At 41.8% G+C, this 27,067-nt stretch overlaps 1 protein-coding gene across 3 annotated transcripts in view; it reads left to right on the top strand.

Moving 5' to 3' along the window:
• Positions 1–18,162, top strand: part of FAT3 (FAT atypical cadherin 3) — a 308,169-nt gene extending 290,007 nt beyond the window's left edge. Inside the window, exons 23-26 of one of the 3 annotated variants that reach the window (XM_057375897.1) lie at positions 255–910; positions 3,692–3,763; positions 9,800–9,835; positions 10,459–18,162. In XM_057375897.1, coding sequence (XP_057231880.1) covers positions 255–910; positions 3,692–3,763; positions 9,800–9,835; positions 10,459–11,078 — 1,384 coding nt within the window. In that variant the 3' untranslated portion in view covers positions 11,079–18,162. Of the gene's footprint in view, positions 1–254; positions 911–3,649; positions 3,764–9,799; positions 9,836–10,458 lie in introns of all 3 variants that reach the window. The other 2 variants (XM_057375894.1, XM_057375896.1) reach the window with 2 other exon arrangements.
• The last annotated feature ends 8,905 nt before the right edge of the window (positions 18,163–27,067 follow it).

The following is a 27,067-nucleotide window of genomic DNA, read 5'->3' as shown; positions in this document are numbered from 1 at the left end:
TTCTTGATATCTATCAGATACGTTAAACCTTTATTTCCTTCTTGATATTTCCATTTTATTACATAAAAAAAACCCCGTGGAATAGGTGTACAAAAACTTTAATGCCATTAAATAATGTGATGATGATAATAAGAGAAAAAGTATCACAAGGTGTTAGCTAGTGGCACTACTTTGACAAGATAAGGCATCATGCACGAGCTGCACTGCTTCCTAGATGTTCTCCAGATTCCAGACTCTCCTTTTCTTCTTTCAAGGTGTGAAGAAGACATCAACGAGTGCGAAAGAGAAGAATGTGAAAATGGTGGCTCCTGTGTCAACATCTTTGGTTCGTTTCTGTGTAACTGTACCCCYGGCTACGTGGGTCAATACTGTGGTCTTCGCCCCGTGGTGGTTCCCAATATACAAGCTGGGCATTCCTACGTTGGCAAGGAGGAGCTGATAGGAATAGCTGTGGTCCTGTTTGTCATATTCCTGCTGATTGTCCTTTTCATCATTTTCCGCAAGAAAGTTTTCAGGAAGAACTATTCCCGCAAYAACATCACGCTCGTACAGGATCCGGCCACTGCGGCGCTGCTCAACAAGAGCAATGGCATCCAATTCAAGAACATCAGGAACAGTGGAGACAGCAGGAATATCTACCAGGAGGTTGGGCCCCCGCAGGTGCCGGTGAGGCCAATGGCCTATACCCCRTGCTTCCAGAGTGACTCGCGGAATAACCTGGACAAGATAGTGGATGGGCTCGGTGTGGAGCACCAGGAGATGACAACGTTCCATCCCGAGTCCCCTCGAATACTGACGGCCAGGAGGGGAGTGGTGGTGTGCAGTGTAGCTCCAAACTTGCCTGCTGTGTCTCCCTGTCGCTCTGACTGTGACTCCATCAGGAAAAGCACTTGGGATGCTGGGACGGAAAGTAAGTAGTGCTGTGTGCCGGTCTCGTTCTTCCCTGCCGTAGGTAAGGGATGCCTTCAGGGTGCAGCAGCACAGGTACTCTGAATGCTCCAGCCTCATGCACGTGAGTTGTTACATTTCTCCAAGAAGTGATCAGGTTTCATTTTGAAAGGTTATAATTAAACCAGGCATACAAGACCTCTACTTCTATGCAGTTTAGTATGACTAAATGCATTTATTTCACTTGTTCGGAAAGCACATATGAGTAAGTGCTCTGAGCATTCTTCAAGTGCTACAACACAATCATCTTTCTGTTGGAAAAAAAGCAATTTGGGGTAGAATTCTCAAGTGTAAGTTCTGCTAGGTTCAGGTTGTTTGTTTCCCTGGGGAGTCAGAAATAGTTAAACCTTCTGCAAGAAGCAATCCTGCTTTGCATCAGGGACAAATGAACTAATATTCCCTACTTTTGGTATCTGTGAAGTGAAGCAGAAAATCACATACTGCTTGATCTGTGGGATCACCTTTTCAGGCCATTGCATTCCCCTCTGCATTCAGTATCAGAGTCATCACAGAATTTTAACTCCCCACGCTTACCCTATTTGTGCTCTGACAGTTTCTCACCTGATGACAGAGTGCTCCCTCCATTCCTAAAGGAGCTGCTGGAGATGCAGCAACCTTCACATCTTCTGTCACAGCAGGAAATACCAGTTCTGTGGGACAGTTACAGCCTTACATGGTCTATCTTTTCAAGTCAGAACATGTCATATGATGAGAGATGTTTGCTTCACCATATATGATTTTTTTAAGATRTTTTCTCTTACTAGGAGTTTTTGCTAATGCATCCTCCAGTACCTGTTGGAGGGATGTTACAAAAATGCTGGAGAGGGACATTTCTCAAGGGCGGGTAATGATGAATGGCCTTAAGATGAAAAAGGGTAGGTTTAGATTAGCTTTTAGGAAGAAATTGATTACTGCAAGGCACTGGCTCAAGTTTCTCAGAGAATGGGGTGGATGACCCATCCCTGGAAGTGTTCAAAGCCAGGTGGGATGGGGCTCTGAGCAATTTGCTGTAGTGGAAGGTTCAATGCCCATGGCTAATTGGAATCAGATGATTCTGAAGGTCCCTTCCAGCTCAAACTGTTCTATAATTCTGTTTTCAACCCTATTGCAACACAGCTTTCACCAAAACTGTCACATATAAATACACAATTCAGAAGCTTTCATAGTCCTGTTGTTTAAAGCAATAGGAACTGAGGAATAGAGAGAGGAATCTGGCCTTCCAGGAAGCTGCACCAAGATGGGAGTCAGCCTCTTATCCCAGGCAATTCAAAACAGGTCAAGAGGACAGCATGATGCTGTGCCAGGGGAGGTTCAGGATAGACATCAGGAGGAATTTTTGCTGTGAAAGAGTGTTTAAGCCTTGGAACAGACTAGCCAGGGAGATGGTGAAGTCACCATCCCTGAAAGTGTTCAAGAAATGACTGGACATGGCACTTAATGCTGTGGTTTAGTTGGCATAGTGATGTTCAATCAAAGGTTGGACTCAGTGATTTGGGGGTCTTTTCCATCCTTATGGATTTTATGATTCTATACCTGTGCCCCGATCAGCACATTTTCATCTAAGGCAGTACATTGGCTAAGGTCTTCTCATGAAAAACTGAAATAATTCTCATTTATTTGGGCTGTATTTCAAGGTTGTGTTGTGGCTGGCCTTTTAGACCTTTAAATGTAGTTACACACATTGAAAGCATCAGCATGTCAGCCCCCAGACATGCTCTGTTCTGTGTTCTCCTGAGTGTTTTTGCCACAGACCCTGCTGCTACCTGTATGAACTTCTGCACACCATGAGGCCATACCAGGGAGACAGACCTCAGCTGCCAAGGAGTGGGAAGCAGTGAAGCTTTTGTTACTGCAGCACTCACTCCTTCCACTGCCTACCCTGCTGCTCAGCAGGAGCAAATCAGCTCTTACTGTATGGAGGGGTGCTATGCTGGGTAGAAATACCTACAGCTGGCAGGTGGAGGGCTGCATTCCATGTTGGTAGCACCTTCATCATTTGTAATTGGCTAAGGTATCTTAGTGCTTACAATGGAGGATAACTTTTTGTGTTCCTGATTATTGTTTGTATAATGTGTAGTTGAATGTGTTCATTCGTATGTGTTTAATTACAGGAGAATTTATACCATAGGTTGCAGTTATGTTTCTAAACTGTAGAATTGTCAAGATTGAATGTCCCTGATGAAAAGCAATGTAAATTGAAGCATAATCTATTATATGTCAGTGATGGAGTTGTTAAAATCTGATCCAAGGGCCACTGATATGAATAACAAGATGCACAGTAACTTTACTGAGCATTGAATGAGCCTTTAATGAGGCTCTCAAATTAGGAAATGAACAGTTAAGATAAATGTAACTGTAATCTCTTGTATGAGCTGTTTATACCACATTCCTTAAGTCATCATTTTCTTTGCTGTTGAGACTATATGTCATCTAAAAAGGCAATACTGAATACAGATGTTTCTTCCTTGATTACAGTGTTGTCAGCCTCTTGAAAGACACTTTGGGCTTCAAACACTGCAAAAGTCTGGGTATCTTCACCAGCTTCACTAACTGACGAATAGGTCATGTCCTCTGTGTGAAGGAAATAATTTTATTCTGACTAAAATAACAGAAGATGGGATTTAAATATGTCCATGGTATAAACAGTTAAATGTGCATACATAGAGAGTACCATTTTGCTTTGTTTTTGCTGTCAATGAAGGTAAAGGGGTTGATGACGCTGAAGAAGTGACCTGTTTTTCAGGAAGTAATAAAGGCAGCAACTCTGAAGTACAGTCCCTCAGCTCCTTCCAGTCTGATTCTGGCGATGATAATGGTAAGAAATAATTTCTTCTTTATTCTGCTGGGGGAAAAGCTGTGTATCTCTCTTTCTAACAYTGTTTAAAACATTTAAGTGACATCTTGAAATCCTTTAATGATGCTGGAAGTCAGAAAGTCATGGGTTCAAACCCTCACTTTGTGTTCTACTTACTAAATTATAGGAACATAGTAAAAATCTTGATGCTTGGGGCTGTTGTATCAGGACAAGCTTTACAGTGAATTAGAGTATGATACAGCGGAGTCACATTGCCAARATGTAAGTTGACTAATAGGTTGAAGTGAAACTGTAGAATTTGTATCATTTYCTTTCTTGGAAGAGCATGACTTTCATGTTTCACCAGTCAAAATAAAAGGGATTTCTGCGCTATTGGCCAGGCCTCATTCACAGTCCCAACAAAACTCTGCTGGTGCTTGGCTGCCAACAATGAGCAGATGAGCTGGTCCCCAGTGTCTTGGCTTCTCCCTGACAATCGCAGCTCAGCAAACAATGGAGCACCATTAAATCCTTGTTCAGTGCATACTGCATGCCTGCCTCTCATGTCCTGCATCATTAGCTCAGGGGGTGACACAGGCAGAGCCATACACAGCCCACAAAGAGGCCACAAAGTCCAAGCAAACCTTTGTTCCTGTGGCCCATGTGTGCTGAGCAGTGGGTCCGGGAAAAGTCAAGATGTTTCTGCTGGGGAGGGATGGGGCATGTCAGGGAAGCCTTATTCAGACACACAGGAAAAKACTAGCACAAAGAAATTACTTGATTTCCTCAGCCACCAGCTAATGAACTGTCTGGAGACTCAGTTCCTCAGTCGTGTCATGCAGCTGTTCTGTAGGAGCTCTGAAATGTTGGAAAAAGCACTGATAACAAAGTGCACTTGCAGTTCTTTTTAGTTTGGCTGTGGCCTAAGCATTACAATTATTTTTGTCAGGCTTCTCAATGCTTTTCTGCCCCTGTACTGAAAAAAAATCACTTTAGCCTTTTTTTTAGAATAAGTATTATTTTAATTACATATATTTACATTACTTTTTGAATTATTATTCAAGAGGTCATTTATTATATCTTGTTACTTTTTATATCTCCCATATTCTAATTAGACATTTCAAACTCCTGATCCTGTCTCCATTGATATCAGTGGCACAGTACCCAGCAAAGCTAGATTGGACCTTCTGAGCTCGCTCATTTTTTGTGAAAGCTGYGTTTAAAATATGGCCTTTAGAGATAACATTTCTAGTTCAGGGTTCAAACAAATCCATGTCTTCAGGGAGAGTGAGGGAAGAAGCTTAAATCATCTGAGTCATTTACAGAGATCGATGCGAGACCACACGCTCTGGTTTGCTTGAAGCAGCAGGGAAGGTTTGCAGTGAAGGAGCCTAAAAGGCAAAGTCAGGCATAAGTAAGCATATACATGCTCACATGCCTGTACTTAAGGGATAATGGATATCCCTCCTGAAGCCAGAAATCCGTGCTCTTCTTGCAATTTTAATTCTTTGTACTTCACATACCTGCAGAGGTTAGAAGGCTGTCAGTGCAACTACAACAAACACAGTTCAGCATCCACACTCTTTGGGGAGACAGGACAGTGGCTCCTTCTCCAAACCCCTTCCTCCAAGGKCAAGAGCAATGCTGCTGGGTTCTCAAAAGGCTAGCAGAGGGGACAGGCTTGTGTCACACTGRTGTACAAATGGCTGTGCTGACACTGACTTGTGAAACTGGGTAGCAGCTTCTGACTGGGGAACCTGTCTTGCAGCAGTGGGGCACTGGGATGAATCCCATGGAAGGTGCAGACAGCCCTGTGCTCTTCAGTTTGTGTGAAGTGCAGACAGTCTCCCCTCACCCCCTCCAGGGCAATTGGAGCCTTCTCTTGCYGAGTCAAATAGGGCTTGCCTTACCATAAAAACTCACATGAGATGATATTTTGAAGCTACTTTTTTTTCCCCTCACCTTTTTTTTCTGCTGCATTTAAATTGCTCAGCTCCCCTMGTCTTGCTGAGAGTAGTTAGCAGTAATTTTTGTAATCCAAAAGCAAAAAACCGAGCAATGCWGTATTTGAGCACTGATTTTCACTGAGCTGTGTGGGGTAGGATTCCCTCTTTCTGTGATCATGCTTTGCACAGCTCCCATCAGAGCCAACCCTTAGTTGCAAAGAAAACTGTAGCTTTTGACCTTCTGTTTTTCACTCAGTTTTTCTCCTCTAAGAATTTACAGCTGGCCTTCACCTTTTTTCCCAGCCATGCAGCACTAATTGCATGGAGTGCCTTGTTTTTCTATAATGTTTATTATGCATTAGCCAGTACAAGTCTCYCTTGTATAATTACCAGTGCTGTTGAAGGCATAAATATGCTGCTCATAGACACAGAATGTGGGTCGTTTGGTTTATCAAGGCTTTTTGCTAAGCCCTCTCAAGAACTGAGCAAATTGGATGATATGCATGACCCCATGCCCAAAATTTAGCAAAAATATGAAAATATTCAACATATGCCTGCACTGTTAACACAGTTCTTGTGACATCTAAGTCTTTTGAAACAAAAAAAGTCTTTTTGCCCCACATTTCTGGTCCCCTTCTTAGCCTGCTCCAAAGCAATTGGTTTTCTCATAACTAAAGACAAAGGAAAAGGGATGGATCCAGTGCCCACTGAACCAGAGCTTTCCCTTTAGTTTTGATGGGCCTTATTTCCTGTCCTCAGAGGCAGGGGTGTTAGGTGGTGCAAAATGCAGATCATCTARAGGACTCCACATTATAGACCTTCACATTAAACAGCTGCACAGTCTATATTATTTYGAGGGAAAAGTCTGTTTTGGTAGAACACTTGCAGAGAACACACAAAGCATTTGTGAAGCAATTCTGTCAAACACAGGTGAAAATTCGAGCCACAGCCACATGGATGTGAACTCCTAATGACATCTGTGCTGCTTAACCTCCCTGAGGTATTACACGGCACAGCACAGACAGTAAATAAATAAAACATTCCTCTTAGGAAATAGATTGAGCTTAACACCGTTTCTGATGGTGTGATGGTCTAAAAGATAATGATCCTTGGATCCCGTGGCACCGTCTCTGGAGACCTCTAAGCAAGAAGGAATTAGAAATTAGTGTCAGGGAGACAAGATACTACTTTGGTTAATTGAATCAGCTGACCAGTCTGCTTGAATTTATGAGGTGACACACATCATCCCATATGCCTTTCTGGAAATGTTGGTTYGGAATTTATCACCACTCTGAAGATATATGGGATTATCTGAAATGAAATGTCCTGTAACCCACTGCATAAATCATGCATTGGTCAGCAGCCTTTTTTTTTTTTCGATGTCAGTTCTGTCTTTTGAGAGAGTTTATTGTGGTAACATATGATGTGTGTTTTAAATACTAACCTGAAGCTGTCCTTCCCCTCCCTTTATTTTCTGCTTTCCCTCCCCTGCAAGCTTCCATAGTGACTGTCATACAGCTTGTCAACAATGTAGTTGACACAATAGAAAATGAAGGTATTTAAATTTTTTTCTTTCTTGTTATACACCAATGCTTCCTATTTTCATTGTGAAACATTCCAGCAGAACCTCACTAATCTACACTGACCAGCAATCCTGCRGCAGGGATTGGGTTTTGCAGATCAGCATGTTCACCAGCAAACATGAAAATGCCAGAGGAATGCACCACAAAATATCTGTGGGTGACTGGAGGTTGTAGAAAAGGTGTCAAGCTTTATCCTCTTCTGTTCAAGTCAATGTATCTGCTTGTTTATTCTCATTGCCTTCAGAGAAAAGATTAGACTGATAATGGAGCCACCTCATTGAGATTATCCTGGCTGCAGAGACTGGGAAACAGAAGATGACCCTTACAGGAAGTCTGTAAAGTATCCCRAGCTGCAGCAGAACTGGGTCCTGTGCCCCAGTGGTGTCACACAGAGAGGAGCACAGGGGTGCTTGGCTGGTGGCTCCCAGGTACCCCTGCCAAGCTGCAGATGTGTGGGCACAGCTCCATGGATGCTGTGACTGTCCCGTGGGGTCCATGTGCCCATTGGATAGGGCATGGGAGCACTCCAAGGACCCAGCACTCACCTCTTCCACTGACCTCCTGGGTAACCTCAGGCATATCATGTTAAAAGTGAACCTGTGAAGCGGGGATGTCACTGTTTTCTTTTTTCCATAAAGCACTGAGGAAATGTGTGTCATAGATAAACATTACTTTTTTTTTTTTTWTTTTACATTTTTCCTACCCTTGGGCAAATGTCAACTCAACATCAACTCAGGTTATCCACAAATCAAAAGTTTTATCTGTCCTTAGCAAATTTAAACCAGATTTTGCCTACTTCAGTTAATCTTGTCTTCATAATTCTTAAAGATGATTAAGTAAATTATTTTTGTGAAGCTACTTATTCTTTTCTTGAGCTAGTGTCACAGCAGTTTTGAAAAACGCTTCTACTSCTAGCTAGTGATGCCATTTGAGTATTTGTCCATAGTACATTTATTGATTTCCTGAGGTGTAAGAGGGCCATTCTTCTCACTATCAAAAAAAATAACTAGCCAAGGTTAATTCAAAAGAAAATCACACTCAAAAAAAATTACCTTGAAGAGAAACCATAGGCACTGCAAATGACCTTGCCCTTCCTAAGGGAAAGCTTAAGCAAACACGCTGGCTCCTTATCATCCTTTACAGGTCAGAAARAGCCAGTCTGGCAGCAGTTTCAAGAGGCTGCCCCTGAAAATGTTTTGCCCTCTTCCCACTTCCTTWTATGAGACTTAGGATTCTTGCCTGCTCTGCAGCAGAGCTGGTGGAAGTAGTGAATAATGAGCCACGCTGGAGCTCTGGGCACAATCACTGCCACAGAGAACGGGAGGATGATCTCCTGCTCCAGGCACCTGCCCGAGGTTGTGCAAGTAGTAAATTAGTGACGTTCTCCTGTATCCTGATCCACGCTATTCTGAGGGTCCTGATGCATCTCAGGTGCAATGCCATCACACTGACCCAAACACAGCAAAATTCACTGTACAAAAGAGAGAAGTGCAGAAGAGAGGTTAGGGCCGGTTCAGACACTGCTGCCAAACCTGCAGGAGCCCAAGCCCTCGTCGCTCCGGGACACAGCAGAGCAGGGTGAGAGCGCCTGCCTGGCTGTCGAGCTAATGAAGAAATCACCATCACCACACGYACATGTGGCAATGAGCAAGGGCAAGTGTGGTCTCAGCAGGTGAAGGGCTGGAGAACTCTTCTCCACCTTTGCCTGTGCCTGAGCCACAGAGGTTACGAGCTGTGAGGCCATAAAGGTCCATTTCTCCTGCCAGACCTCCTCCAGCARTGTCATGCAGAGACTTTGCCCGATGACTTCTTGCATGAAGCCCGATAACATGCGGCTGAACAAGAGCATCTCCATCTAGAGAACGCTGCAGCTTATTCCCCGCTCTTGTCTCACATAAAACCTCTTTCCTCGCTCTCTCCCCCACCCCTGCACCCTCTCCATACTGGAATGCCTCCCTCCCCACCGGCTCGCATGGCAGTGCAGGTGGGAGGTGGGGATGGGGATRCGGAGCATTGTAGCTGATAGCCCCATTAAATGGCTTTGTATTCTATTCTATTCAGGTTCTTATACCGTGCCCATCACCATGGTATCTGAGCCCAGGTGGGCCCAGATTTGTTTGAACCGGCCCTGAGAATGGTAGATTCTTATTTTTCTGTTTCAAAGTGAACAAGTGAGAGAAAATTGTGCTTTGCAATTATAAACCGTATAGATGGTGGATAGCCCTTTTTGTTTTAAGAATTACAGCTCTAATGTAATTCTGTGTCTGTTCAGTGAGGGTAAATAATTAAGATATGATAGAAAAGGAATATAATACATGACATAAACATAACTTTATGTATGTCTGTATTTGACAGGCAAGCCTATCTTGTACGTTAAAATAAAGAACAGTTAAAAATCCTAGTAAAATGACACCGAGGCAGCTGTACTTYAGAAATATGCATGCAGAGTTTTGTATTTTCACATGTAATACATTGCTGGTGACAAGCTTYAAGTTACCAGTTTTTGCTTTTCACTTTGTATCTGACAGTGTCTGTTATGGATCAAGGACAGAACTACAACAGAGGTGATTTTTCTGGGACACCTTCTGCCTGTCGGACTGGGCCGGGGTGGGCAGAGCACTGACTTGATCTGTTTCTTTTTTTTCTTGAACTGCTTCACTTGTACTCTTTTGTTTGAATTSTTTTGGGTGCAAAAGCTGCATGAGAATGGTCAGCCACTTTTTTTGTTTCAAAATTCAGTTTTCAGTCAATCCGATTATTTGCTTGCACACTTTTCTTTCTTGAAATGAAGTCATTGGAGGTGGAAGGGGAGATGAGATACCATAAGCATGCTGACTGCATTTAAATTTCTTTTTCAAATAACTGTGAAAAGCAGTAATTYAGACAGTTTTTGTTTTCTTGGACTCGTAGTTTCCAATACAACCCGTAGCATCTTAAAGAGCAAAATGCCTGAGAGTGGGCGTGTTTCATTTCTTTGCTTGTTTGCTTGTTTGCATTAGCACCATGATGTGATTTATTGTCCCTCTCTCCCCCGGTGGTCAGAGCATGGCTGACCTGTGTCCCTGGCCTGTGGCGCATGCTGGGATTTGAATGTTCTGCGAGGACTCGGGCGAGTGCATGCAGGACCCTCTGCTCTCCGCTGYGTTTCCCCGCTAACAGAGCACTGTGCTTCTCTTCCCTGCTGCAGCCTACCACTGGGACACCTCTGACTGGATGCCGAGTGCTCGCCTGTCCGACATCGAGGAAGTGCCCAATTTCGAGACGGCGGACGGAGGCTCGGCTCATCAYGGCAGTACCAGAGAACTGGAAACAGATTACTACCTTGGTGGCTACGACATCGACAGCGACTACCCTCCCCCTCACGAAGAGGAGTTCCTGAGCCAGGACCAGTTACCGCCTCCTCTTCCAGAGGATTACCCAGACCAGTACGAATCCCTCCCGCCCTCGCAGCCCGTCTCAATGGCCAGTACTCTCAGCCCTGACTGCAGGAGACGGCCACACTTCCACCCGAGCCAATACCTCCCTCCTCACCAGTTCCCCAATGAGACGGACACCACAGGATCTCAGTCTGGGAATGAATTTAGTACTTTTGCTGTTGGCCCAAGCCAGAACACAGAAAATGTTAGTGCAGGTAAGATGCCCTTATCCTTGCACAACTCTCTAGATGCCTCCTCCTCTGACGTCTCAGCCGGCTGCGGCTTTGATGACTCTGAAGTAGCCATGAGTGACTTTGAAAGCGTGGAGGAACTCAACCTAGAAAATGTTCACATTCCATTTGTGGAGACCCAGCATCAGACRCAAGTGTAAAGGAAGCTCCTTTCCTCTTCGTCTTCCTCTTGTTTTTTTTAATTTTGTCATTTGGTCCAATTAATAGTATAAATATTGAGAAGAAATTTTGCTGAAGGTGTATCTATATATATTGGGCAAAGAAAAGTACCGTATAACCCGTTATTAATGTGTTCAGAATTGATACTGTATGTGCAGACATGGAAGAGACCGATTGTGTTAAGTATTATACATCACAAAATTGTTACAGACAATCTGGAGAGTGTGTACCTTCTATTTATTACCAAGAGTAAAACTCAGCCTTTGAGGCAGGGGGAAAAATAATTTTTAAATAAGTACTTTCTCTCTCCCAAAGTTGGGTTGTTTTGGGGTTTTTTTTTGGCATTGTGTTATTAAAAGTGTTGCAGTGTTATAATCTCCCCACAGTATTAAGGAGCTGGTATGGATCATTCTAGTATGCACTGTTGCATGAAATTTTATGTCAGCAAAGAGTGAAAGCAATTGATTGCTGGGGCTGCTGCRTACAACACATCAGATGGCTAAAAAAAGCAACATTTACAAATTGACCTATTGAAGACCTGTTATTTGTTCATAAATATTTATGTATACTTTTGTTTGTTACATAGCATTTCATTCTACTTTGTGTAGAGTAACACACTTACAGTTTATATTTACTCCCAATTGGCTTTCYTTGGTGGCTGTTTCTAAAACCTGGTGTCAGGTGCACATGCACTGCTTCGCCCATGAGGACTTCCCAAAATGTCAGAGTTTGGCTCAGGAGTGTCCTGGTTTTGGCCCAGCTGTGTGTGCACGGCATCTCTTAACATGTAGGCAACGTGAACAGCAGTCTGAAAACATGGGGTAATCTAACCAGCTACACAGCTGATCATTTTTTGGAAACTTCTTGCTTGGGCAATCAGGTCCTTAACAGCGGTCCTCATGCTGCAGTTACTGCAGTAAGATTAGTTGCAATTAAGATACAGATAAGGCTGCTGTAACCTCACATAATTAGCTTAATGGCTTTTGGCAAAYGTCCATCCCTGGAGTTCACAGGGTGAGTTCCCAGCAGCTGTGGACTGACTCAGTCATTGGAGCTGCATGGATGGACTGTAGCCAAAGATCTGTCCCTAGATTTTCCATTGGGTGCRTGATTTTGTAGGATTTGAGGGCATCCAAAGGTTGTTTGCAGACTTGAGAATATTGTTCTGGGATGAAGAACACCGTGGCATCTGTATGCTTTTGTGCTTCCCTCAGCCTGATTGGAGTAATAGGCCGTTCACACTGATTTGGCTGGAGCAGTTAAGTGCAGTCTGGAAATAYGGGATTTTCACTCAATGTATTAAAGCAAAATATTACACCTGTTGCTCAGTGCTCTGAAAATGTTTTTAACACTGATTTTACAGCGTCTGTGTACCTTACCAGTAAATGTGAGTCTACAAGCCTGCATTACTGCTGGGTTTTCATCCATTCCTTCCATGGCATAATTCTGTCATTCTGAAAAGCTATTGAATACCTRAATCATTGTGTTACATGAACAGATTCATTAGCAGGTTTCCTGTGCTGCTTTCCATGTCCTGTMCCTTGGTCAGTCACCTTAACTGGATAGTTTGAGCACTTGAATGCCAGGGCATGTTCTTGACTGACGTGAGTTTCACACAAMATTAAATTGTGGGCCATTTCTTTACATACAGGAAGGATTTATTCAGAAAATTTCCCCAACACAAAGAAATTATTAATAGAATGTAATTTAAATGCAGCTTGTAACACTTTTAATAAAACAGGATTTCTAGAATTCTTGGAGTAGGTACAGTGTGTTGCTGCTTCTCTCCAATAGCTCATATAGCTGTGAAAGATTGGTGTGGGTATTTTCTTTGGGATGATGCAGCAATTCTTCAGTAGAAAACAGCTCATTATGCAGACATATTAATAAAATGAGTGAACTTCTAGAAAGAATGTACTGCACATACAAGTATTATCAAGTACTTATCTGCAAATAGGTCTTGTCCATTGAATTTATGAGTCACTTGGTCTTCTCAAAGTAAACATGCTTGTGTGACAGTGGTATATTCTGAATGTGCTCATGGTGCRATTCAAACCCTTTCCCCTGATATTRTTCCTGTGTTTTTAAGAAGAAGAAAACACGGAAAATTGTGTTTTGATTGCACRGAACTGAGGGATTTGCCAGAAAGCCATAAAATGGTTTGGCAAGCCTGGAGTCATGGATAGAGGATAAYTCGTATTGTTCATGCAGTCTATGTTACAGGAAGTTAGATTGATATCTTTTCAAGAATAGGAGCTTCAGAGTTCGCAAAGCAATCTGCAAATTTAGCAGCACTTTCAAAGCTTGTATGACTTTCTGAGAATGTGATGCTCTCTTAGCATTGGGCTGCAGTTTACATGAGGTTTGCTCCTACTCAGCTTTGTTTGAGACATTTTTATCCATTATGCAATTAATTATGTTCAGGCCCCCAGCTAGTTATTAGGTGTACTTGTCATCTGTCTTCTGTAGTGAAATTTCTTGCGTCAGCCTGAGACACCAATATCAAACCTTTACTGGGACATATCAAAAGTGTCATAAGGGAGAGCATGATGGGAGCCTAGCGATTACCACATGAAAAAAAAAAAAAAAAATCCTTGTTTCTTACCAAGCTTGTTGCCTCAGTAATACGTTGTTGGTAGTGAGTTTTGCTAGTAAAACATGCATAAATACAATGTATAGTACTTTTCTGTTTGATGTTGTTGCCATTTCATTTCACTGAATGCCTACTTATTAAAGTGCTGTTGGGAAGGTGCCAAGGATCACCCGTTCAGCATTCTTTGTCCTATTCATGATTTCTATACCTCAATATCTCCTCCCCTCTAAATCCATCTTCAGATTCCCCTCTGTGAATATTGGTACTTCTGTGGCCTTTCTGGTTTTGTTCAGGCTCTTTTTGATAAGACCCAAATGCAGATCTAAAGGTGAAATACCTCTTAGGGAATAAGATTTTCATGTTAACATCTCTTGTTGAACCAAGCCATTTCATTTTTGTTTTTAATTACTACTCCACACAARCAAGTCACAAACTTCTAATCTAGAACATAAGAACACATTAATAACATAATGGAAGAATGACTGTTCATATTAGCACTTCCAATATATATTTCCTTTTGCTGCCATATGATGATTTTTGTGTCACTGCTGCTGTCATTATCARGTCCCTGGTTCTGCAAGAGCTTCCCATCACATCTCTGCTTATCCTGTGTGTCCGTATTTCAAAGTACATCCCTGTAGATGGCTCCACTACACGGTATTTTTTCTCAGAATCATCTGTAGCAGATGATTTCATAGGCTTAATTAAGTACTTTTGAGTGTCACTGGCTATAATGTAAAGTCAAGAAAGTTTTAGCTTTTTARAAAGAAGCAGCAAAAGAAAAAAGCATCTTGTTGAAATGCAAATTCTCATTTATATCAGAAATCACAAACTTTGCCGGGTWGTATGAGTCTAAGTTAAAGGGTTCTCTGCATTTTGATCAAGTTGAGAATGTCATGCTCAGTGCCAGGTTTTTTAATGACTATGGCAATGGAAAGAGCCTTACAGTGACTACAACATGATTTATGCTGCCATTACCACATTAAGTGACCTTGTGTAAAAGGAAAAATGAGGCTTATGTACCTTTCTTAAGTATATTAATTATTTTGGTTTTGTATTACAAACATTAAAATAAAAAAAAAGGGCAACCCCTCCAAAACGATGGATACTGGATGTAGATGCTGTTCTTGACCAGTATCTTAAAGCAGAGTAAAGGGCCAAATGTGACACCATGGAGCTGCAGAATCACTTCCCTCCCATGTGATGAAATGGACAATCCTACAATCCCATGGCATATGAAGGCAACCAGGAGGACTTTGGAATACAGAGATTCACTACAGAACTGTAATTTCCTGTCCATCGAGCTGTTTTTCCTTAATTTCCTTAAATGATGTCTTCTATCCTGAACTATCCCATGGGTTTCTTTAACCTGTAGTTCCAGTAAAAAGCTGGAAGGAGTCAAAGGCTTTTCACTGCTATTGCTTTTCCTGAATCTGAAATTTGTGTGCTCCACCTCTCAAGCAGGCTCTCCCCAACTGCATGTCCCACAAAGAACTTAAATTTTGGTCTTTGGAATTTTTGCTCCCATTGTCTAAATTTTCTGGTGTAGTCTGAGGTGGTGAGAGCTTTGATGTATTGGTTCCCTCTCTAGCCAGAAACTCAGTGTGGGTGCAGCACAGTGGAAAAAAGCATGTCATGAAATGCTGATCAGTGGGGAGGCTGCAGCCTGTTGTCTCTATGAGCCAGGCAGGTGGGAAATTTTGAGAATGTGACATAAAAGTTATTGCTCTTGTCTCCTGTAAATTCCATCATACAGAAAAATATGGGCTGGACAGGACAAAAGGCTAACACATTTTACTCCTCATCRAGCTCCTGTTTGAAAAAGCTAAGTGGATTCTGTAGTAAGTATATCCTTACAGTCCATGATAAGTGCAGTCATGGGAGAGGGAGTTGAAGGTGCCCTGGACCAGTTCTGCTAAGTTCCATTTGAAAAGGAAGCATCCTTAATAATGGAGGAAGCCAGCTCTTTTAGAACCWGTATGAAAGTATGCACATCTGTGCTTTGTAGATAAGTGTTTGGAGCTATTCACTCAGTAATAACAGACATTTCATTGGTTTCCAACAAGAGAGTTACATCTTCAGGTTAATTCCCTGATGGTTTACCATCGCTTACCATGTGGTAAAAAAACTCTGCTTTTTGCCTGTTTGCATCTCTGTTCCTCTCAGTACACCAAACTGTGATTTGAGCCTGAGAAATTTAGACCATTGCCCATTACCCATGGTCTTTAGCCTGTGTTTAATGAACTTGACATTTAACATCTCCATTATCAGAAGGGCCAYTCTGTTAGTGTATTAGCTGCATCATCCAAGGGATAGGCGGATGGGGAGGAAATGAAATTAAATTCATTTCTTTATGTAATAATGAAAAGCAATAATTGCAAATATGTCGTATTACACAAAGGCCATAAGTAATCTTTACCAGTGTTAAGAGTGCACTTGAACTGTGTTATGGAAAGAGATTGGAGCCCTCAGAACTGTAGCATTCTTTTGTCATAGGAATACCTGAAACACTATTGATCAACAATGCAATGAGCCCGTACTGCCGCTTTTCAGGAAATGACAAAGATGTTTAGGAGTGAAAGCAGTTCTCTTTAAAGCACTGTATTGGAAAAGATTGTCTTGTAAATTTTACCTGTCTCAAGCAGGCTGGTTTGTAAAAGATGTATGTTTTGGTGTTTAAAAAGAAGTTTATAAAATAATGTATATAATGGTTTCAAATTACCAGGCTTTTGTAGATATTTGATGCCAATCAGGTTGCTTTAATTTCTTTTCTTTGTTTGTTTGATATAATTCTGAAGAGTCATCAAACTTGATTTCAACGTTTAAGATAACAGGAAAAAAAAACATTTTAGATCTGAAAACTTTTTAATCATTTCAAAATGTACTGTAATTTTCCTTTGGGTTCGGCTCTTTTTGTTTAACTTCTTTCTGGTTTTAAGAAGATTTTTTAATTGACTTTTTTAAATGAATGTGTTTTGCACAAAAAAAAAACCTAGAGATATGATTTTTATTCCATTTCAAGTAGGTATTAAGAAATGTCATTTTTCCAATGACAACAAATTCAACCTTATGCAAAAGGGAAGGTTTATCACTTTGAGTGGGTATAGTTCTTCTGAAAACTAATTGTTCCTTCATAATTGCTGTTGGCAGTATTGTCTTGTGTTCTTTTGCTATAAAAACAAAACAACAAAAAAAAAGTGTACAGGTTTGTAACTGCCAAAATTTGCTAAAAGTTGATGGTTAAAACAAGTTTTCCAAGTAAACAAAAAGAAAAGCCTAGCTGTGTTGACTGCTTCTTGATTTTTCTCCTGCTTTCAAAGGAGGGAACAAGATAAGATACATCAGTTCTTCAAAGAATATAGCATTTCATTGCCTCTCTGTTGCAGAAAATGCTACTTTTTTGGACTCTTTAAATTAAATTCATTATTAGATGGCAATTCCTCCGTAGGGGCCCCTACTTGGACTGCAGTGCATTCTTGCCAAGAGTTGCTTAGCTGATGTGTGTGAGCTAAGGCAGTTCCTTGATTAAATCCACATCCTCAAGTAATGCAAAAGGCATCATCGCATCATATAGCCACCTAGACAGTGAGCTCCATCAACGGAGACAATTTCAGGGGATAGTCCAGGTGTCCTGTGCTTAGTGGGGATACAAGGAATGGGTGTGCAAAGCAGTATCCCACTCCATAATGTGCCTGCCATGGGCGTCTCTGCACTCCAGCATCATGGCACTGGCAGCGGGGACCAGCTGGGACAAGTTTGAGTTTATGAGTGTGAGCACTGCCCCTGGAAGGAGATGTCATTGTGCTGGGCATGATACTGGCCAGGGGATAGTGTGCTAGGGGCCCGTCTGCTTTCAGGGATACCCCATTTATTCCTCCTTCATCACATCTGTTCAGCTCCACATCTGCCCTGGCTGGGCTGGACTGAAGCACAGAGCCCTGAGCACTTGGAGTACCCTGCCATGACACAGCCAAGAGCACCCCTCATGCTGCTGGGGAAGAGGAGTGCTGCCTGCACTGTGTGCCCCATTAGAGAAAGACTCAGAGCAGTGTTTGGTCACCATCAGTGAGCACACAAATACCCCTTCTCAGCAATCTGGAAAAAGTCGTTTAAACTGTGGAAAGACAAAATACCAAGTCAACATTAGAAGTGTCTCTTCCCTCAAGAATATTTTATTTTTCCCTGGTATGGATAATATAAGTAATACCTTATTTTAGTCAGTTTCCTATTTAATTTTCTGTTTCTGCTTGTAGTTGAGCTGTTCTTTTCCACCATTAACAACAGATCGTGGCATAATCTCAGGGAAATACTTGTGGCGACAGAAGTAACCTGGCAATTCAGCAAGGCTCACTGTTAGAGGGAGATGGAGCAGAACATTAGAAGAGAAAGTAAGTGTAGTTCAGAGAACATTCAAGACTATAAATGATAGTCATTTCATTGTGAAGTAAAATTAATTTCATTCAAAGTAAAATTTCTTTAATGTTCAAAGCTAGAGATACAGAATGACATCAGTATTTCTACTAGGATGGAAAATATGAGAATTGAGATGGCAAACAGGTCAAAATGCTCCTAAGTGATGTGTCAAAATGGAGCCAGCACTGCTGATTGTCCCCTTAACATCAGCCAAAAATAAGCTGTGTCTTCCTTCTTGTGTTTTGGTGACAGGTTTAGCAAATGTTCACCATATGCCGTCCATCACAGTGGAAACCCTCCTCTCATTAACACTGCAGTGCTGCTGGTGCATAAAGTCACACAGCACAGAAGCCTTTGTGGTCTAAAAATAAAGGGTGGAACACCTCATGTAAAAAAAACCAAAAAAGAGCCTACACTAAAACAACAGCTCTAGTGATGCCAATGACATGAAGTTATTTGCACAGAACCTTTTCCTTTAATTGCACAGAAACATCTGTAGTGCAAAACAACATAAACACTGGAGATAGGTGTCTGGCTGTGGCATTTCCAGCCCTTCAGAAAAACTTGGAGGGCTTCTGCAGTATTCCAGGGATCAGTCAGGTGGACATGAAGAAGAAGGAGGCAATCCTTCCTATCTGAACACTTACTGAGCATCTTCATTTTCGAATCAAAGACAGATTTTTCCCTGCTGATAAAACCTTTCCTATTTGCAGTTTTTGTTCTGCCTACTCTATCATGCAGGAGGRGACAGAACAAGAGTGCAATGACTGTGACTTCCTCTAAAATTCAAAGAAAGCAATTTAGAAACCCCCTACCTCGTCTCAGCCAACAGTCATAGCCACWAAAAAGAAAGCATTTTCCTGAAGGCACGTCAGCCTGTTGCAGGAAGGACTCCTGGCTGTGGAGAGAAATACRTGGTTTCTTAGGAGAGCAGGCAAGGAAATTGTGACAGCAGGTGAATGTCAAGTTCTTCCTCACTTAATTTAACTTCTTCAGATGTATGTTCTCCCCAGCGGCACCAAGGGTCTTTCTGTGCATATGTTTAGCTCATATCCCCAGTTAAACTTGTTTTTCTRGGCTTCCAGAGACTACTTAAATGTATTCCTTCCAGCACCTGGTACCATGTCCCTGGTTTTGGGGTGGAGGAGGGGGTATCCACCAGGGCCCCTTCTGGGACTTAAYGAGCCAGACACCTAAACATGTGAGCAGCCCTGGCAGGGAAACCCTAAGTTGTCCCTTAGGCCACTGCCATAGAAGAAACTTTTACTGGTAGAGTGTTGAAGCGCTGGAACAGGTTTCCCAGAGRGGCTCTGGATGCCCCATCCCTGCCAGTGTTAAGGGCCAGGTTGGATGGGGCTTTGCACAGTTGATCCAGTGGAAGGTGTCCCTGCCCATGGCAGGGGGTTGGAGTGAGATGATATTTAAGGTCCCTTCCAACCCAAACATTCTCTGTTTCTGTGATTCCATGTTTATTTATCAGGGAAGTATGGCCAGGGATGATCAAATGCAAGCCAGTTAAGGGAGGTTTTGTTCACAGGCATGGGAGTTGTAAGCCTGCCACTGCTTTGGTRTGACTTTTAGCTTCCAGCATCTCTGGAATAACTTCCTGCAGCACACATAACCCGAGCTTCCAGGAGCCATTCGAGAAGCCAGGGTGAATCCACTGAGCCCACTGGACACTGCTGCTCTGAAGCTGTTGCCCAGTGAAGACAGAAAGCACAGAAGCCAATTCCAGCYGTCCCACTTGGCTAGTTCTTGGCTTGCTCAGACATGTCATGAATTGCCCTCCAGGGAAAAATGCTGCCATAAACAGACCAAGCAGAGAGAGCAGCTGCCTGCTGCAGCCTGCTGAGCAGCTACATGGCAGTGTTTGTAAGGTCATTTAGGTGGCATATATATTTATTAAAAAAAAAAAAAAAAAAGGGAAGATAAGCTATGAAGAAAATTTTTTAAGGTCACTTTAAGGTATTTATTTCAAATAATACAGAAAATTAAATGCGTTACATATTARTGCAATGATAGAAGGTGATGGTATCTTTACAGAACAATGTGTGAGGATTCAAGCAGCGTAAGTATTTAAACTTTAATACACATAGAAGGTCATGTGCTGATTTTGTTAAGTCTGCTAGGTCCTTCCAATTTCCCCCAGTAACTTCAGGGATCTCCCTGAGAATGGGAAGTTTGCAATCCAGCTGTTGGGAGATTACCAATGCCTTGATACAAACAGGAAGGATTTCTCCTGGAATTGCTTGCTAGGAAAACTTAAATATGCTACTTAAGGTTAGTTGTGAGTTGATAGGTTGCAAGGAGACCATGTCCTCGTCACTCTCCATCCTGCTAAAAAGCAAAGCAGAGTTAACAGTTCCTGTGCATCTTGAGGTCAGAGATTAATATCTGGAGTACTGGAGCTGCTGCCTGCAGAGCTTCCAGTGCCAAACTGTGCCTTGTGTTTGCTTCCAGCACAGACTGAAATACAGCCACAGGGGKAGGATTGCTGTCATCTGCCCTCAGGCAGCTGCAGTGGAGGTGTTTCCCTCTGATCCAGCCATGGATTCTTCATGTTCAATGATAAGTCATCTAACCTAATGCTAATATCGACTTTAGGATATTATCTGAGAACAGATTATTTGTCTTCAGTGACCATTAAGGATTCCAGATGATAATCTCAGTCATGAAATCCTATTTGGATTCTATGGATTCTACCTCCAGGGCATAGTTTGCTATTGTTGTTTCATGTGATTGCTTTAATATTTAATTAAAAATTAATTGCTTTAATAATTAAATATAAATATTTAAAATTTACTCCTACAAGAGAGAGAGAAAGATTAGCAAACTGGAGAGAGGTCAGAGAGAGCCATTAGGAGGACCAGGGCCTGAAATATATGACATACGGGGAGAATTTAGGGTTTCAAAATATATGACATACGGGGAGAAATTAGGGTTGCCTTGTTCTGTGATTCTATCTATTTCTGTGCTTTCTGTCCTGAGAAATAAAATATTTTTTACTCTACTGAAATGTCTCCATTGTTATGTATAAATATTATTTACTTTTCATTAATTATCATAAATGCAAATCTAATTTAATAGGTRTTCAGGAAGAAATCACTTTACATTATCGTTTCTTACTGTTAGTTTTAATTAGTTCTAATTAATTAATGCAAACCTCAAAGCCATGTTACTGTACAGGGAAWGAAACAGTTGCTCCTCAAGCAAGAGGACAATGCTCTGATTGAGGCCTTTTTCCRTTTCAAAGTTTTGCTAATGCACGCTGTCTGTTTTTGAATGCACCCACACGTAGTCTGATGGAACCAGCAGAACTTGAGCCATGCATCAGTGCAGCTGGTGAGACAGGGAGACCTGCTCAGCACTCAGGATTAGCCAGGTTGACCAGAAACCCACCTTTCCTCTTTCCATCCCTTAAAAACCTGAGCATGTTTAGGAATGTTGCTTTTTCCACTGGTCTACAGTTGTGAACCAAGTTCACACCCAGAGGTGCAGGATTTCTTCAGGGCACAGCAGAGTCAGAGCAAGAGGTGCCAGGAGAGCAGCAGAGCTCTAAGATTGAAGGAAAATACTGCTCTGTAACACTGCTAAGTGCCTGGGTTTGTCTGTGCTATGCAGCCCTCACATTTTGGGAAAACCATTTTTCCTAGGCCAGTGGTAAGGCTAGTTGGATTCCTTTGATTGGTATGTTCAGGGATAAATTTGAGCCATTTAATGAGAAATTACTTATGAGTAATAGCAAACTCAAATCAGTTCAGAACATAGCGATTCCCCTTTAAAAGTACCCAAAAGATTGGTCAGTTGGAGTGCTGGAGGCTGTGGTTTTTTTGTCATCCTCTTCAAAGAAGCTGCAGCCTCTGTCCCCTGGCAGGTTGTTCTCTTGGGCTGCATGTAGGTTGCTGTGACAGCWGCACTCCACAAGTGACAGTCTGGAGAACACAGAGACATGCATTGCTCCAGCTGGTGACAGGGAAGGGGCTGTCATATCCAAAGGAGTCTCTACTTAAGGGATTTTGTTTCATATAATTCATTGCTTTTTAACAGCAACTTTTGTTAATTCCGATAGCAAGGTAAGACAAGAAGAGAAAAAAAACACAATTGCACAATTGCACAAAAAGCTAGGGAGAAAGCTCCTTTGCAAGATGTAGTGCTTCAGGGTTGTGCCTGTCCCTGTGTGAGTGGTCCAAGGCCCCAATTCTTCAGAGGGGATCGTACCCCATCATGGGTCACCCCCAGCTGCAGTCCCTCAGGTGCCCCTTGTCTGGCATGGAGCACCTCTTTCCAAGAGTATCTCCAGCCATTTTCCCAACAAAGTTTCCTTCCACATGCTTCCTCATTTTCTCTTCTTTCTCTTGTGTCCTAACCCTTGCAGCTGGTGCTTTTCCTTAAATATGTTTGCGCATGAGTTTTTTGGCACCTGTGAGCTGGTATTGTGTCTCAGTGAGCTAAACTCAGAAATAGTGTAGTAGATAATCCTTTGMGTAAGTGCTTTAAGTGTGATGTAGGAGTTTGATCCATGGCTGAGAAGCAGTCTTGGGCTGCCTAAGACTGATAGTAGGTAGATGATATTTCCAGCATTACTAAGACTCATTCAAATCACAAAAAAGAGTGTTGAGAAGCTGGAAAGCATTCAGAAAATCTGCAATACTGAAGTAAGAGTTGAGATCCAAATTTTACAGTAACTCTTATGTATTTAGCTCTCAAAAGATGGTTAAAAATTTTTAGAGGAAACAAAGCTTTGTCTGTCTCAGGCTAGTTCTGTAGCAAGTCAGGGAACTAACACTGAGAAATTACTTAGAGCTTGGATTGAGTGCCCATCACTGGACATCTTTAGATCACTCTAATCTTAAATCTGTCTATTCTTAAACAGGCTTCCATCTGTATCTCTGAAAGATAACCTGTCAYGTAGAAATTGTAGAACTGACAGTACTCCCAGAAAAGTTGTTTGGTCTGTGGTAAACAAAAAGCCAATCAATGTGGTCAAAAATAATCCCTCCTATAATTAAAAAAAAAAAAAAAAATTATTCATGTAGAGAAGAAATTAAAAGTCTGAGAGATACMAAATTCCCCTTGGTGTTGTGCAGTCCCTGTCTGTAAACCTCCCAGAGTGTGTTGCCTTGTGAGCACCATGGCAGCAACCTGGTCAACCTGGTCCTGCCCTGGTCAACCAGGTCAACAGCTGGACTTTGCTAGGAACCCCTGAGGGAGAGGTGGGTGATTTATAAGCACTAATCCATCATTTTCAGTATTTATTTCTTATTTCACTGCCTGCTTTTTTAAAAAAATAATCATATTTTTAATAAAGGAGAGGTTTCATTTTATTGACTGCAATACTGAAAACATGAGACTTCAACAATATTACTCCAGAACACTTTCTGAGGGAATTTAGCATTTGCAAAGGAATTACTCATCATACACTGTAGGAAGAAATAAATTCTCTTCCAAATTGCCAGTGATGGTGTCTTTAATTTTTCTTTTTTTCCTTCTTTCTTGTTTGCTCTGATTTAGAGAGCCAGAGGTGTTTTTGACATTAGATCAGTGCTTTGACGTGGTTTCTTCACAGGGGACTAATTTTAGGGGACAATAGAGAATTACTCATTGCTTAGAAGAACTAAGCAAAAGAGAAAAACTTCAAATTGTCAAAAGCACTCACTAGAACTCAAACTACAAATGTTTTAGATAACTGAAAGGGATCTTCCACATTCCTGCAGGGATAGATTGGAAAGGTTAATGGATACGCTTTCGGCAGCATGCAAGACAACAGTTGTAGGGGCTTTCAGGGCTTTTAGCTAGGTCATGGAATTAGAATATGTGTTGTAGTGACACAATAATGACACTTTGAGAACTATTATAGGGAAAACCGCTGTGTTGGGTGTTCCTCCTGCATCCACAGGACTACTGTGGTAACTGGTGTGTCAGTGCTTAGGAGGACACTGTCACAGCCTCCTGGTCCTCAACAGCATAAACCAGTGACTGAATTTTGCATAGGGTCATAGATTTCACTGAATTTCGGGGATTGCATCTCAAAGAACTCAGTGTTACTATGAGTTTTCAGAATCTGGAAGAAGATCATTTAACGTGTATCTTGGTAAGCATTTGAAGGCTTGCAGATAAATGCAGGGATACCCCTCCTTGTTTCATGATGGTCCTGGGAAACTTTACAAAATCTAAGCTGTGCATTTTAAGTTAATGCTCTATAACTGACTGTAACCATGTCAGCATATCTCAGCTGACCTTTCAGCTATGTTCCAGAATGTTGTCAACACYCCTTTTCAGTTGGGAAGCAATACATAATAATTTAAAACTTACCTAGTCAAAATAACATCTCCCATGAAATGTTCAGCTGCCTCAGTGGCAATTAAAAGTATCCTTTTCCATCTTAATTTTGGGCCCTTCTGAATTCTCCATGTAGCAGAATCATATCAAAGGCAGAAGATGAGTAAATTGTACTCCTACTTCTTCTTTCCTTATTTGCCAGGAAAGGTGCCAGTCAMTGARCTGTAATGTTTTCCTGCCCTCCTASCTAGAGCATTGAGCAACCTGATAAGCAAACAGAAAGTCACCAGCTGGGGAGCAGCAAGCAGAAGCTGTGTGCTCCATCCAGCAGCAAGACATTCTTACCTGGGTCTCTTTGTTCTTGCTCTTTCAATATTCTTGTATCTTTTTTGCCTGAAAGGCTGGTCCTTACGTCAGTGACTGCTTGAGTTGCTGTCCTTTTTATAACCTTTGCTTTCCTGTCTGGATGAAGAGGCAGAAGAATATATAAACAAAGTAGAATGAGATGCTTGGAAAAAGTAGCTTAGGGAAACCACATTGAGGCTGTGTATGAAAAGGGAGCTTTGACTAAAATAAGGTTCAAGGAGGAAACAACAGTCAAGTCGAAGAAGCTGTTTTCTCTGCAGTGTTTTGGCTGGTTGGAGATTCTGGCCATGACTGGGTGAGTCACAGTAGTGGGGGCTGCTCTGTACCAGCCAGGGCAGTGATGCTGGTGTTGGTGTGGGTCCAGTGCTCCAACCAGAGTTGTCTCAGTGGCCAGTTGYTTTTATATGCTCTTTCCTTCCCATCCTGATGCCCGCTTCCCTCCCACGTGCTTCCATCTGCAGGTCCCTCTAAGGAAAAGCCTCTGYACCACCACCTATTGCAATGTCCTTTCTGTTGCTCACACCAAGTGGAYTCTTCTCGTCTTTAGACTCACAGTGTCAATTATAGCATGGCTTTCTGCCAGGGCAGGATCCCAGGACACCTGCTTTTGTCCTATAAACTATTTTCAAAGCTAAGCTACTTTGATTGTCTGAGCACAGAGAGGAGCAAATTGCCTGGGAGACGCTGCTCTGGCTGTGATAAGATGGTGCTATCAGGAGCCAGCGTGCCTGTGGTGACTCTGATAAGCAGAGGCATTCCTCCTTCCCAGGCACTCTTAGCCTGAGGAGATCATGTGGCGTGTTATGGATGAATATGTTGGATTATTTCCCAAAGCACGGGGGTGGTGATGGCTCTGCCCTGMGAGTGCAAGCAGAAGCTGGATCACTCTGCAGCCCGGCTGATTATGGAGCTGCCGCTGGCTGTGCAGGCGCTTTTCATCTTCTGGCCTCTCCCAATTCCTGTCTGTAACATAAAAATCCTACTCCTCAAAGAAGTTACTGGAGTTTGGGGGKTTTTGACTCTCTCTGAAAGCAGATTAGAGTGGCTAAAGCACCCTCCTGTGCYCCGAGGCACTGTCCCAATCCAAGGTGCAACATGAGCAGTAAATAGGCAGCATTTGAAAATATAACTTGTGAATTAAGTTAGAATGCAATTGAATATCACATCCATGGCCATGACAGAAATGCAGGAACTTGGATGCCAGACCAACATGGGCTTCATAGCTATATTGGGAGTGATTTCCTAAAAACCTATAAACATTTCGCCCACATGGCTTTGGATTTTCATTCAGTTAAAATGGACAATTTGTGAGATCCCTTATTACCCATCATTTTTCTCATTTTCGTCTTTGGATATCTAGAGTTTTACAATGAAAAAGTTCAATATTCAGGGAAAAAGAATTATTTAAAAAGCACGTGCAGCTGAAAATAAAATGTAATCTTCCAGTGTAATTGGAAGGAGGAATTTCTGATAAGTAGCAAAATACTGCTTAGAGCAATAGGAGTTGTGATGACAGATGCTGATCACCGAGAAAACCTCGTTTATTATCTTGACATGTCATTTTGGTGCTCTTAATATCTTTAATCATTGTCAAGCCAGAACAAGAATCCAAAATAATGAACAGCTGCTTGGTTCCATTTTTCTTGGTATGGAAATGAAATCTTTGCTTTTACTCCAACTCCCTGGATAAATACTTTCTTTCATGGATTTGATTTCATTCTAATCCTCCTGGTGTATATGTGAAAGCAATTGTGTGTATAAATACACAGAGCAGCTGTAGCCATATTGGATAATAGACCTATAATTACTTCTCTGATTTAAAGCCTAATAGTCTATTCCACAACTGTTGTGATGCATTTTTATTAATATTGCAATAATTTTGCTGCCCTTTTGCTAAGCAACATACCCAAAATTAATGGAGTACTTACATTATAAGGRACAATTACAATTTACCTCAGTAACTCTCAAATATCCAGCTCAATCTTTTTGCAACAGGAACTTTAGGACCAAAATACTAAGAGGAACATAGATTAAAACTGAAGTTCCTTTGTGCCTCTTTATTGAAAGCACACAAATCAAAGATGAAACTACACATTTAATCAGGGCTTTAAACTTCTCAGGTTTCTGGAAGTGATTTCTCATGGCCCTAGATAAGGTCAATAAATGAAAATTTGCTTCCTGTAAAGGTTTAGTAGTGAGCCAGGATTGCCCCATTGTGAATTGATATCTGAACCTCCTAGAATTTTCCCAGAAGTTCTGCAGTTACAGGTTTGTTGCACTTCTAACTGATGAACTTATTGCTTTAATTAATAACAACAC

Source organism: Malurus melanocephalus, unplaced genomic scaffold, assembly GCF_030028575.1.
Source record: "Malurus melanocephalus ecotype Western Australia unplaced genomic scaffold, MMel_1.1 scaffold_262, whole genome shotgun sequence".
Classification (NCBI taxonomy): domain Eukaryota; kingdom Metazoa; phylum Chordata; class Aves; order Passeriformes; family Maluridae; genus Malurus; species Malurus melanocephalus.
The sequence above is the reverse complement of the archived record's forward strand: the minus strand, read 5'-3'. Positions and strand labels throughout refer to the sequence as shown.